Genomic DNA, 14,720 nt, shown 5'->3' on the forward strand with positions numbered 1-14,720 from the left:
GAAGAGCGTGAGCTGCAGAATCATAGAATGGTTAGAGTTGGAAGGGACCTCGAAGATCATCTAGTCCCACCCCCCTGCCCTGGGCAGGGCCACCTCCCACCAGCCCAGGTTGCTCCAAGCCCCGTCCAACCTGGCCTTGAACACCTCCAGGGATGGGGCAGCCACAGCTTCTCGGGGCAACCTGCCCCAGGGGCTCACCGCCCTCAGAGCGGCTTGGCAGGGACGTCTGGAGGTCATCAGTCCGGTTCCCTGTGTGATGGCTGGGACCAAGTGCAATGTCAGATCCGGTTGCTCAGGGTCTTGCACAGCTGCTCCAGCCCTGCACTGTTGCACAACCATCCCTGTTGTGAAAACTTTCTTCCTTGCGTTCAGCTGTGTTGCCCGTGCTGCATTTCAGACCGTTCCTCTCATCCTTTTGCTGGGGAGAGTGGGGCTCTGATGGCCTGTTGGGGTGGGAGACCACAGCTAGAGCCTTTCCTGTCCACCCCAGGCTGAACAACCCCCCTGCCCTCCCACCCTCCCGGTGTGGCAGGGAGCCCTTCGGTGTCCCGGCAGCCTTTCCCTGCAGCCACCCAGCTATTCCATCACTTGTACTGGTGGGGCTGAAAATCCAGTTGTACTCTTCAGGATTATAAACTACCACCACCACTTCAAGCGCTTCCTTCTTTGTCGGTTTCATTTCTGCATGAAAACAGAAGTTTTATTAAATAAGGCTTGTGGTTGTTCACTAGATGTAACTAGTTGTTTCCAAATATTGCAGTTCTTGGTAAAATACAAGTTGTGGGGAAATGAGCATGATTACTTCAAGTGACACTGAATTAAGCTCTGGTATGAGTGAACAGTTTTTAATAAAAAAAAAAACAAACAAACAAATCAAACAACAACAAACTGAATAAGCCAGTGTCACTGGAGTGAAACACTTCCTTTGAAAGTCTCCTGTGCTGCAGACAATTGTTTTCGAAATGTACAGTACATGCTTGATTTAGATTTTCTTTTTCTTTTCCTAGGAAGCCTAAATTACAGCGGCCTAGGCTGGCTGTCAGTAAGCTGTGTGTAGATTAGCCTACGTAGTTACAAATTCCTCTATTTCTGCAAAATTTGTTGGTGTTAAACATTGCCGTGATTGGCCATAACAGCTCGCCTCCTGCTTCAGACAGGCTGGACTGCAGCAGAATACAAGGGGTGTATTTACCTCATTCTAAATAAATGTTTTATCACTTAGCAGTAATTGGATTGCTATTGTATTTCAGTAATTATTCCCAACAGCAAATCTGTTCTCCACTTCGCAGACGTGTTTCCCGACTGACCTTCACGCAGCCTGTCTGAAGGTGTCTTTCTTGATCTAATTCTGTACGATGAGGTTTTTGGTTTGTTTTTTTTTTTAAAAAGGGGAACTACTGCCAGGGGTAGAATAATTTGTCTTTGCTCCAGTTGTCATAGTGCAAAAGTATAAGCACTTCAGTTCATGCTTGAGCTTTTAGCTGACCCTGGAGAGGCAGAACGGTGCAGTGCTTTTTCAAAATGCATCGTGACATTTCAGGCTGTGTAGAACCACCCTTCTCTCAGTATCACAACCCAAATATCCTGCCAAGATTTCTCGTACTTTGCAGAAATTTGTTCTGTATTTAACACGTCTATAGACAAATAACTTCACAAAGTATCTCATAGCCGACCGAGGAATTCATACACTTGTCTGAGGATCAGACAGAGTCTGCCAGGGAAGTTCTGGATCACTGGATGGCAATTTTATGTGGAAGAATAATATACTGTGATTAAATCTTAATGGGTTTCCAGAGTAGCTAATATTTCTTCAAGAGGAAAGCGCTGCTGAATGTCCTTAGTGAGGACTGTCTTGTGCTAGCCTGCCTTCATACAAACTCCTGCGTTACGCAGACCCCCCCTAACCCATCAAAGGACGGCTCCATCCCCTGTGTGCTTGTCTGAAGCTCTAAACTTTTGGTTGATTGCCTGCCTGGCAGATTATATTTATTTTAAACGTATAACATTGGACAGTGAACTTATTTCCACAGTCCAGAATTAGGCTAGTCTGATGCCATTTTCCGTTAAGTCTAGTCCTAATCCTACTTTCTGAAAATGATGGTTTCTGCATTGACTAAAACATATGTTTCAAGTATGATGAACCATATTTTACCAGAAGAAAAACGTTTTACTAGGTATTGTTACAGTGCTTACTTCCATTATGCTCGCAGGTTTTTTGGAGGCATTTTATCAATAAGAGCAGCACACTGGCGTTAAGCTGCGAGTAGTCTTTAGCTGCCTTTGCTGCTGTCATGATGTTGTGGTGCAGCCCTGTTAAAGCGCGTTTGCCGTGCAAGCCTGCCTCTTCATTTAGGTTGAGCCTCTTGACGAGATATTAGCTGCACTAACTCACAGGACAAGCCAGTTTTGAGCAAGAGTAGCCTGGGCAGCATCGGCTGCGGTACCCGTTGCACTAATAAAGACATCTTCCTTTGGAGATAGCGAAGGTCTTTCGGTCTTGACTGGCCGTGAAGTTAAATTTTGTGGTTTATTCCTGCATTGGTTTTTATGCCGTCTCTGCTAGGAATCAGTATTTTCATCCTCTCATTTTTCATTGGTTCCTCCCCTGTTGCACTGTCCTCACCGCACAGCTGAAGCTGCCTTCGTTCCTGGAGCCCACCTCCTCGCTCCCCAAGCAGCACTGGGGCTCTGCTTCGTTCTGGGAACTTCTGACCCTGCATTTCTTCCTTCAGGGATGGAAACCTGCTTGCTGAATGGATTGCTAGATTTGTTTGTATGTAATGATACTTAAATCGTACAGGCAGGGATTCGGATGGTGCGATGGCTAAAAGAAGAAGGGATGCATTGGTGCTCATATCCCCAATCCCAGCAACTACCCAACATACGTGGGCACCCGACGCTAATGTAGTTTTACGAGCTCATTGGTCTTAGTGGGTCAGCAGCATTCTTCTTTTTCTGTTAACTTTTGCTTGTTCTAAAGAATATTTTAGACAAATGAGAATAATGTAAATCTAGTTGTGCTAAAGTTTTGTGCTCTTGGCTATATCCTTGCTTCTCCCATCAGTATGGGTGAACTCTTTGTTATTAAGAATGGTGCTTGGGAGGCTTATGAGGCCTGCTCTTAAAAATCAAAGTATTCATATTTAGGGGGTTATTTTGACTCCTTTGTCTCTATTTGTACCCTCGCCCATTTCTTATTACCCCAGGTTTCTTAAGTGCAATCTAGAATTGAATGGTTAATCTCTAGTTCTGCCTTGTTTGAGTAATCCACTAAGAAAGTGTGTTCAGAGGAATTAACTTGCCAAAAAAACCCAATTAGGGCAGTAAACTTGAAAACTTACTGACTGACTGACTATAAAAAGAAAAAAGGAAGACCTGCAAACTAATTAATCCTTTCTACCCAAGAAACATAGAACTTATAACTTACCTTGGGTAGAAGTAGTTGTGATAATTGTGTGGTAAAGGTGGTCTTTGGAAGCCTCGCTTTTGTACTGTTCCATTCATAAATATAAAGATGAGGTTTTGTTTGTAAAACAATGCTGTTTAGTTTTGGAACTTTGCGTGTTTTGCAGTGCCTGGCAACCTGGCTGGGATGCGAAAAGCCCAGCCTCTCTACTTGGTAGCATTTTAGTTCTGGCATTCGGTGCACGAAGCTCGGTTACGGGGTAGTGTGCTTTGCGGGACGGATCGCGGGTCTAGAGGCCGAGGCCTCCAGCATTGTAATCACTTGTGTGGTGGGCTTTGAGCTTCCCTTCTCCGGTTTTCTCACTGTACAGTCAGTTTTATGTTTGAAAAGCTGCTGAGAAGAATAGTACTGTAGCAGTACTACGTGATTTAGTGTGTGCTAAAAAAATAAAATCACTTTTGGGCATGATGTAAAGCGGTGTAACCGAAAATATATTTTTCAAAACAACTATTTTTGTCTTTTTAATATTTCCAGGGAGGGATGAAACGATGCAGCCAGCCAAACCATCATTCCTTGAATATTTTGAGCAGAAGGAGAAGGAGAATCAAATCAATAGCTTTGGGAAGAATGTGTCTGGCCAGACAAAAAATTCATCTGATTGGAAAGTACCACAGGATGGAGACTACGAATTTGTAAGTCTATACTTTGAAATTCAATCAATGTGACAATCTTTAAGAGTTTTAGTCAGAGCTGCTATAAGGTTATTTCTTGTTTTGACAGACTAATGGAAACTTGAGGAGATTCTAATTGCTAATGGATTTGGATGGGGCATTTTGAAAAACTCATTTTCTTTAGGTATTTCTCGGTAATCATAACCAGTCATTATCTGTATATTTTCCTTGTTTAAAAGCAAACAAATGAACAAAAAAGCCTGAGGACATGAAGGTAGAAGCGATTTTGCTTTACTTCCCCATTATGTGTAAAGTAAAACAATAGAATTCCAGATGGCAGTTGGAAAATGCAAATCCTGAATGTACAGTGTTTGACAAAAACCCAGTTTGGCACTGGGTTTTGTTTTATTATATAAACATCGAGCTTGTCTTCATTTCTCTTTCAGATCCTCAATTTCAGTCTTCCTAACTACGGTTCACATGCTCAGAATTTTCAGGAACTTTACAGAAATCCAAAAAAAGATCTATTACTCATAAATTTGATTTTTTTTTTTTTTTTGTGAGGACAGAAAATTTCTGGTTTGAGTTCAAAATGCCAGAATGCTAACCACTGTTCCCTCCACTGCATTTTCTTTCAATGATATTTCACTGCAAGCACTTTTTGCTTTAAGTGCGTTGTGCACCCTTACGATGTCGGTTCGTGCTGTCCATGGTTCAGGTTGTCACGCTGCATTTGGTAGCTGGTGAGATTCACTCCACCTTCACAAAGCAGCGTGGAAAGCAAATTCCCTCTGCTAGTCACGACTGGGGGAGATGCTTTACTTTAATGCTGGAATAATAGCTGGAGCCTTTCATTCTCTTTGTACGGCTTGTATAGACTACTGCTGTTACATATATTTTGTTGTCTTTGCTGCTGCATCTCAGATTTTCTTATTTAGACCGAAAAGGATGGCTAGCGGAGGGGACCTGCTGCGTTTTCTCTTTTCTAGCCCTTTGCAGTCCGTTATGTTTAGCCTGAAGGCTTAAAGTCACTGCATAAACATGTTTTGCATAAGTAACCTGCAAGCTGCCTGTCTATCACAGGGTCTGGGCCAAACACGATTCCAGTTGAGTCAGATACTCCGTTTGTCTCGTTCACCTTACATGCTGTAACTTAATTTAATGATAAACAATTATTTTTCAATGTGTGGTATTTCCCAGGAAAGATGGGCTGCTTTGGAGTATCTTAGAAGTTTTTTTGTAGTCTGCAGAAGATGGCCCGAGGGGAAATTTGCTGTAATTATTTTACTTTCTAATTTGGTTGACAACAAGTTTAGCAATTACCCTTATTTCCACTGAGTAGGATGTATTCCAGCCTGCATACCGTCAGCTGTAGGTGCAGGCTACACCCAGTGAGCGACACAGGCTGCGCAGATGACACGAGGAAAGGTCGGTGCCATTCTAGCAAACAGGACCTACAAGTATTTTTAGAATGTGCAAAGCAACTGTTTGACACGCATGTGACCTTGTTTACTGATTTCCATTAGTACTGAAGTATTGCCATGTGCATAGATTACCAGTGCGCTGGAAGCAATAAAAGCAAGCAATAAAAGCTAGCAATAAATCGGGCTTTGGGTCACCTTCATGTAGTAATTTGTAGAAATTTTGCTTCCCAGCTGTATGTATTTCTCTAGTTCAACTGTGTATGAATGTAGCAGCCTGTCTTGCATGCAAATTTTGTAACAGAGCTATGGTCTTTTCTGTAGGATAACAGAAATGCTTGAAAGCATCCTTAAGAAATACACGGGGATATTTGTATAGTGCTTATCTGAGGGTTAGTAGCAGTAACCTCACGTTGTGTAATGTATTCAAAGACTTAAAACTGGGTATTTTTCCTCTTTGGCTAAAAATACATCGATTTGGCTCACTACTTGTAAAAGTCATGTTTATTAATGCTTTACGTATTGAAAGCATCGATGCAATAAGCATTGTGGAATAAGAAAAATATACATTCACTAGTAGGGGTATCAAGTCCATCTGGCCTAGCCTTGCCTGCAGCTATAACTTACTTCTGCATTGTCGAAGTTTGAGCAGACGTTGTCTATAGAGTTTGCAGCATTCCAAGTAAAGATGAGATCAGTGAGATGCTGGGTGAATACTAGTTCCTCCTGGGCCTTAAGAAATGATTGAAATATTATTGCTTTGTGCTACTGCAGACTAGATAAATATGCCTTGTCTTCTTCTGTATTCCTCTCCCTCCTGTGTGACTAGCACCTGGAGTCGCCCCTCTCCAAAAAAAAAAAAAAAAAAGGGCAATATTAAATTACAAAAGATTCTTGCTTTTTTCCCCTGCGGCAAAACCATTTGACCTTTTCTTGACTAACATTGTTCCTCTGAAGCAGGCAAGTAAGACACTATTTATATCACAATGGCAATGTCACGTTAGATAAGGGTTAGATCGAGTCAGCCCCGTCCACTGCGGAGCTGAAAACCCAGAGATCCTGCTCAAAAAGGTGACAAACTCCATTCCTCCCCGACATGATGGTCTGGCACTATGTCCTGGTCATGCTCTGAGATGGCATAAACCCAGTGTATTTCCAGCAGTGTATTTCCATCCTTGGATTTCTGAGGTAGAAATTACTATTAACTGATTAGTCAATGCCCGATGGTGTTAATGTTTATCTCCACTCATGTTTGAACAAGGATCTCTAAAGATTCAAGCCCGGCTTGATTACGAAAAGTGCTTTCAAGAACATTATGATTTATTCAACGTGGGGGAAAAAATACTAACTACGGTCAAAAATTCTTGCTTTCAGGAAGAATATAACAAACTCTCATATAAAAATGCTGCAGGGGTAGGCTGTTAACGGGCAGGCTGCGTTGCATGTAGGATTCCTAATTGCCATAATCAGATCTCAAAATTTTTGTAGTTCAATTTAATTTTGCCAGTGAACATTAGTCGCATACTGTTGCACAGACTTGAATTAATAATGCTAGAAGATTTGTTTAGACAATGTCATACATTTTTTCACTTACTCTTTCAGTTGTACTGTGAAATATGGCAAAATTAATTGTGCAGTGTTTCCTGTCCTTAGACACAACAAACCCTTTGCTTATTCCTATTTTAAAAGCCTTTTAACTGCTCTGAGCAGGTCCGTATTCTAGTATCACTTGTGGCTACAGTAGGATCACTTTGTTTATTATTTTGGCCCTGCTTGAAGGGCCTTCGATGTTGCCAAACTTGTTGTAGCATGTAGTTGTGGATAATCCATTCATGAATGCTGTGTTTTATATCACTAATCATTTTATTGAAAGCCTATTTTGTTAGCAAATTATCAGGTTCCAGCCATTCGTTGCTTATGGTAGCTATAACAATACTGAAATATTTTCATTTTTATTCCCTGAGTGTGATTTCACTGGCAAAAATATGTGGCAGTAGAGCCCCTGTCAATCTTTAATTTTGCCATCATGATGTAAGTCCTGTTTTTTTAATACCTGTAGTGTTGAGGTTAGGTTTTGCTTTAACTCTAGTTTATAATTTTTCATATATCAGTGGATCTATGCTAATTAAGTATCGTAAGGGCTTGTTTTGGATGTGGAGTCAAATAGGACCTGAACTTTGAACAGATACTAGACCAAGAGTACTGCAGGACATGGAGTCTTTCCACAGGCTTTACACAAGGAGTTGAAGCCGTTTGCTCGAAGGCCTTTTTGATTCCGGCACCTGCGTATCTGCCGACCGTTCCTGGTCTGTGTAAGGCAGCCTGTCGAGAGCTTAATTGGTACAGACACTTTTATGTTGTCTTTAGCTGCTCTTGTTATCTGTCCGTCCCTGGAAGAACACCAGGTGCTAGCTGTGCTTTTGAAGGAAAGCGTTGCCGTTCACCTGCAGGACCTCGGTGGAGAACTGCAGCCATCAGCAGTCATTTTCTGCACTGGCGATCTCTGTCCTGCTGCTGCAGCTCTGGGAAGGAAGCTGACTTCCAGAAACAAGGTTTATGTCTCTTAAGAAGTATCCTGCTTCATTTGGGAAGACCTTGCTTTGCTTGCATCTGCCAAGTCTTGGTGAATCAGACCTTTCCTATTCCTACACTTGCCAACAGCCAGTAGGTTGGGTCTGTCCTTCTCACTCCTTGGCTCAATGGAGAGGATCCGCCTTCACTGGTTCTCTCACTGAAGCAGAAAAACTGTGGAGCAGAACTTTTTTTCCTTACAAAACTAAAATTAACATACATCATTGAGAGTCTCGATATTGGCAGAAGTAGAAGGAGTAGATGCGGCAAATCTCTCGGCTCTCTGTGGAAGGACGGTGGAAGATGGCTGTTGTCACGGGCATTGTTTGCAGGTTCACCACGCTTCAGCCGGCCGTGAGCAAACCTGTGTTTCGGGTCTTGTGTTTCCGTGTTGTGAGTGCTGTTCTCTGCACTAGCTCATCTTTTTAGTTCCCTTTGAGAAGTGTCTCCTCAGCTGCTGATGGGAATTTCGTTGGACAGGAAAGATTGGCGTGGTTTCCCCTAGTTCCAAAACAGACTTTATTGCTTTTCAGTGCACAGTGTCATCTGTTTCTCTGCTGCTGGGGAAGACTGTCCTGCAAGCAGCAGAACTGTTGCTTCTGAAATTTTTGTGGGGGTAAAGAAGGAAGGTTGAGCATGAGGTGCTAATGCCTGTAATTGGGGGGGGGAGAATGCAGGTGCTGATCGGCTGCCACTTTTGTCAGGCCTGCACAGTGAGAGCCCTTACGTACAAGCAACAGTTCTTGTCTCCAGCTCACCATCTGCTAGGCAGAGATGGGCAGAGGAGGGACTTTGCAGAGTTACAGAAGCCACAGGAAGGGCTGGGTTTGATCCCGCAGCTACAGATCTCTTTCCAGTAAGCACTTGTCTGGCCTGTTGCTTCCAAATTGTTTGGGCCACAGCTTGCTGATGATACCTGACTTCTCCATGGGTTGTGCTCTTTAAAATTCACTAATTCTGAAATGAGACGTCTTTGTTTCAAAGGGGTCTGTAGACTGCTTACTTTGGTTTTGTGTAGAAGCTCTTGCTCCTGACAATGTTCCTCTTCCATACACCAAGTCCTGCCAGGGGTTCCTTGGAGCTGGAGGCTGTAGGAGCTGGATGGTTCCCCCACCCCCAGGCAGTGGGGCAAAGGAGTGAGCGGCAGAAACGTGTTTCACACTTGCAATTGCAGTTTGTTTAGGGAAGAGACAAAGCAATGGTCCAGCAAACTGTTGAAGCAAAACATCAAGAAAACACTTTAATAGTCCAGTTTCTAAAAGTATATTCGTGTCTTTTGGAGTTCTTGAATTATCTGCGCTGCAAGAGTTCGTATTGCCACTGCGGCCTCCTTTAAATAATTTTGAATAACTGTATGCCATTTATACTTACTTGATAGGAAACCCTGAGATTTTTTATGTCTGTCTGTAAGCACCTTCTAGCCAGAGCTTTTAACAGATCTTTCTTTTTTACAGGCGAGGCTTCCTCTTACCTGGGTGGCAGTATAGTTCTTTTCTTGAAGTAGTAAAGAAAAGTATAATTTTCTGTTTACTGGGGCTATGTTTCATTATGCTGCTGTCATCTGGGGTATAAGGTTTTGTATTAACGTCCTCCTTTCTATGCTTTTACTTAGTAGTTTGAAACATTACATTGGAAACAAAGTAATTAAAATAAATAAATAAAACAACTTCTGGTATCTTTACCAGCAGAGGAGGAAAGTGTGTTAGTCTAATGGTGTCTTCAGCTTGTTCGGTTGGACAAATGGCTGTTGGTTTGTGGTGAAATCATGAATGCGAATCCTTTTCCGTGTAGTTAGACAAATTAGGTATTGGTGTGATAGCGCGAGATTGACATTCTTGCTGAAAAGTTTACAGAAAGCTTAATTCTTTCAAAGCAAGTCAAATCACATCAGGATCATACTGTATTTTTGAGTCTGGTGGTATACACCAGCCTGACAGTGCCTGCAGATCAGTGTCTACTAATGCATATCAGGTGTGGTCCAGGCGGTACGGATGCCAACCAGGATGGATTGCTGCCGGCTGGAGGCCAGACCAGGGAGGTGCGGTGACTGATGCACGCTGCAGCTCTGTATGCTGCCCAGCCCTGCCGTGAGTCTGCAAAAGCTGCACCTGGTATCGCACGGTGCACAGGGTTATGCCTCCTGCATCGCCCTGCTGCTTCCCCTATGCCGCTGTAGAAGGACTAAAAATGGAGATCACTCGGCACAGTATATTTCTTCTCACAGCTCAGGACTGTGGTGAAGAATGGCTGCATACTGGAACCGTCTGTTTCTTTCACTGGGAGTGATTTATAGGGAGGAACTGTTAGAGGGCAAGTGATTTATTGCTTATCAATAACAGTAAACACGTTCTGCTTTACAATGACCAGAGTCTGTAGTTTATTGTATTCTGTCTGTGAAGGTGTCATTTGTCTTGTGAACAGCTTGTTGTCTACCAGTACCTGGAACATTCAATGTCTTTGGTTTCTCTTGAACATTCATTTGGATAGCATTTATTAGCACTCTAATATTGATGCTTTATAGCTTTACTGCCTTTTGTCTGTCCTTCTAAAAGTTCGATCGATTAAAAACTTGGGAGTATTTTCTGTACAGTTGCAGGCTTTGAAAATGATGACAGGCTAAATAATTGGCACTCATTCTGTTGGAACTGGTCTTTGGGTGTTTTCTAGCGGTAGGAAGAAGGCATGCTGAGGAGATATGGATAAGGCAGAAGCCAGAAGAAAAGCACTTGTACTATATGGGTAAGCTGCCATTGTGTGACTCTTTATAGTTTATCATTTTATAGCGTTTCCTGACTCTACTGTGATCCTATGAGCTTTACCTTCTTTTTACTTCTGTCTTTTAAGCAGCTTCATAAAGGTGTCGGATGCAAGCCTCTACACTAATCTTTCTGTTCCTCCTTTCCCCCATCCAAATTACTCAAGTGTATAATCTGAGCTGGTTACTAAGACTCCAGAAAGTTGATCCACTTGGACAGGAGCAAAAAAAAGCTTTATTGGAGTGTGCGCATTCGCACGTCATTTAAATGGGATTATTTGAGAACCAATTAATTTCGAGATTTCTATTGAATTATTAGGAAACTTGCAATACATTTTTTCTAAGAGAGCAAGTAACTCCGACCCTTGTGTGGTGAATGAAGATTGACTGTTCCAGAAATTCATTTGAATATGTATAGTTTTGCATAGAAGAACAAAAATGTTTGGTTAAAGTAGAGCTTTTTTCAGTAACATTTTTTCCAAGACTAAACCGAACACTTTGAGTGAACCTTCAGGGATTTCTCTGTCCAAAAGTTTCTTCCCTTCATCTATCATGAGCTCCCATTTTTCCCAGTGGTGGCTGGAATAAAAATTACTTCTCAAGCACTGATTTCTTCCAATAGTCTTACTTTGATCGTAAAGCGAAATTATTTCATCAGTTTGAGAGAGAACACTAGATCTGGGATGGCTGATAGATAACGCCGTCTAGGTCCTGGGGAGCTGGGGCTGATTCCTGGTTGGGAAACAAGTAAACTTGTTTGTGCTGTGCTGAATCTAAAATTAAGCTTTTGTCTTAATGCTCTCCAATTGAACCATAATTTGGGGGGGGAAAAACAACAGACTCTAATAAAAAGAATATTTTTCTGACAACAGAAGACAGTCCAGAATAGACAACTAATAATTTCCAAAGCCCATGGTATCTCCTGCTAATTGAGGGAGATCTTAAAAGTGTAGTACCTAGCTGTAATTTCCACTGTGAAGTATGATTTATAAAGAGACAGGTTTTTGTGATGTTTTATTCATTGGTTTTAAATGTCACCTGCCTTGATTCATAACATTGATGTCTCTTAAATGGATTTCCTTTTTTTTTCCCTTCAGCCATCTGCTAAGAATTTTTAAAGCTCTGCTAATTGTTTGTGTTTGTTTCAAGCATTACCTTTTCAGCATATTTGGTATGTTCTTCCCAGCAAATACTTTTAACTAGTGACATCTTTATTAAGGAAAAATGGCTTATTTTGTCACCTTGTAATCAAACATACAGTCATTTTAAAAATAAGCCCAGGAACAGCTTGTTTAATCTCTTTTATAGTTTAAGTGGTCTTGAATCTTCTGTAACATTTGCGTAAGGAAGACACTGAACCTGACTGCGAACCTCATGGAATTCACAGCTGCTTCAAACCACCAATGTGATTTACAGCAAGCTCTATGTATGTAGGTTTTATAAACCTTTCTAAATTCCCTTTATAACAACAAAAAAAAAAAACAACAAAAAAAACACCCAGAAGATGCCACATTTGGTTTTCAAATTTGTTAGCAATATTTGAACTTGGAAAAAGGTGGTTCAGTGGCTTGACTCTTCTGTCTGTTGCGGAAGAGAATAGATTTCTGCTGTCTTACATTTGGTAACAGGGTCATTGTTCACCACCTGCTTTCACTTTGGTGCATACTGACATTGATTGCAAAGCACTTACTGCCACAACTTGCTGTCAAAATTTCATTTTTGCTATATTTTTGTATATAGCAGGCCTTCTGTGACATGAGGCTTTTAAATGAAACTTGCGGTGAGTGGGAAGCAAAATGAGTTGCTGTTTGTGTGGAATTGCTTAGGTCATAGCCCTTAATGGAGACTGAAATAATGTAACCTGAAATCAACTTTATATGAGAGTATTCAGACTTGTAAATTCAACATCTCGGACTGTCTTTGAGGCCCCTTTGCTACTGTAGCATTTAATCAGCAGAGACGTTGACTGAAAGTTTTGTGGATGAACTGAGTAACTAACAGAACTTCAGCCTGGGTCTTTGATCATGGGATTTGTTCCACTGCTGCTCTGTGTTTAAGGTCAGGCTGCAACGTGCATTTCTGCTTTGGGAGAAAGGGAAAAGGAATTAATAATTGAAGGTGTGACGTTGGAAAAAATCTCTGAGCATACCGAATTCTTTAGAAAACCTGTTTGAGCCTTGTTACGCCTTGAGATCTGTTTTCAAGGCTGGGTGTGTTCTTGGCACAGCGTCTCCCTTAAAGAAAGAACACTGCTGCTCAAACGAGATCTATTTGAAATGCTTCTAAAATCTTCTTGCAACTCATCTGTCAGTACAAATGTTTGTAAAGGGTAACGTAGCTTAAAAAGAGAAGCTTGTCTAGGTTTTTCTCATCTGTAGCAAAAAGGGCTCCTTTTGGGGACTCTGCGTCAGGAACCTAATGTAACTGCTCTGGATTGCCTCTTGGAGGACCGAGTCTCTGGATCATAAGGGAAAAGCCTGGGGATAAAGTCTCCATCGAGCCTCTGTGAATACTTTCCCGTGGGCAGGGTCTCATCCGGACAAGTGCCTGAAACGAAGTACTGTGGAGGAGCAAAGTTCCCTCAGCTCTGACTTCTGGACCTGGTGCGTTTGCCTTTGTGCACCCTCTTCTTGTATTACTATAAAACCTGCAGAAAAATCTTGATGTTGCTTATTGCCGGTGTTACTTGGTGCATGTAATTACTGGGTGTCTCCCTGCTTACCTCACCAGGAGACTTCGCAGCGGGGAGTTTCGTCATGTGTGAGGCATGTTTAAGGTCTTGCTCATGCAGAGAAGGTAATACTGGCTCTGGCTGCTTCCAGTGGCCAGGGTGTTCTGGGAGGTTTGCCTTAGCTCTTATTTCAGTGGTCTCAGTGACCAGATAGCTTCAAAACTCAAGCTTTGACCTTCAAGAAAGAGGGAGAAAGAGTAGCTTAATACATAAAGTCTGATACAGCCTGAAAGGAATAGTATTCAGAAATTAAGTGCTTAATTCCTTCTTGGTTTGTGTCATGCCATCACGCAGGATCATTATAAATAAATGCCCAAGTAATAGTGAACGCTTGGGAAAACCTTGCCTGGCGAGGCATGCAGGTTCAGGCGACGTGAATTTTATGGAGATGGTTCACTGGGGCCTGTCCCCCAAAAATATTTTTCTCTGAGATAGGAAACACATGCCCCTGATTTTCAAGGCGACAGCCTCTCCCGCAGCCATGCAGCTATTCATTTTTCAAAATGCCGTGGAAGTGTCTGTAGTTTAGTCTTTCCTCAGAACTCTTTTAATTCTCTATCCAGTCTTCCTTGCCTTCAAATTGTGGCTATTTCTTCCTTTCCCTTAGTGAGGGAGGGGAGGCAGAGCTGCGTTGGACTGGGGTTTAACAATAAGCCTCAATTTTGGGCACAGGAGGTAGGGAACTGGTGCGGTCCCCCTGGTAACAAACGCCCTTCAGCAGCTCACCTGGAGTCAGAAATAAATTGGGAGACCAAGACTCAAATTAAAAACATTTGTTGAACAAAGGTTAATACTTCTAAGTGTTAAGATAGATAGGCCAAGGTTATTTAAAACTATAAGGGCTACTCACCATGGATGGCCTTCATTGTGCATTGCGGATTTAAGTTGTGAAGTCTTCAGATAAGTTAATGATGCTAATATACCAGTAGCAAACGTCGCACTCCACATTATTAACGAAGACTATATTCACATCCTGATTTAGTGTTAACTAATCGGTTACCACTTCAGTTACATTTGTGTTTCACGGTAATAGTACCCTCAGCAATACTGTATGAAGGAATCGCTCTTACTTCAGGTATGCTTTGTTCTACTTTTTCAGGAGTTCTGATTTATTCAGGATAAGTGATCCTGAATTGGTAAATCAATTGTTAATCCTTAAGCGAGT

General features: G+C 41.9%; 1 protein-coding gene across 1 annotated transcript in view; it reads left to right on the top strand.

Moving 5' to 3' along the window:
- The window catches only part of STK4 (serine/threonine kinase 4), a 46,635-nt gene that overhangs the window by 21,879 nt on the left and 10,036 nt on the right, over window positions 1–14,720 (top strand). Inside the window, exon 10 of the mRNA XM_009890872.1 lies at window positions 3,941–4,098. Within this exon, the coding sequence (XP_009889174.1) occupies window positions 3,941–4,098 (158 nt within the window). The remainder of the gene's footprint in view (window positions 1–3,940; window positions 4,099–14,720) is intronic.

Source organism: Charadrius vociferus, unplaced genomic scaffold (genome assembly GCF_000708025.1).
Source record: "Charadrius vociferus isolate BGI_N301 unplaced genomic scaffold, ASM70802v2 scaffold280, whole genome shotgun sequence".
Classification (NCBI taxonomy): Eukaryota; Metazoa; Chordata; class Aves; order Charadriiformes; family Charadriidae; genus Charadrius; species Charadrius vociferus.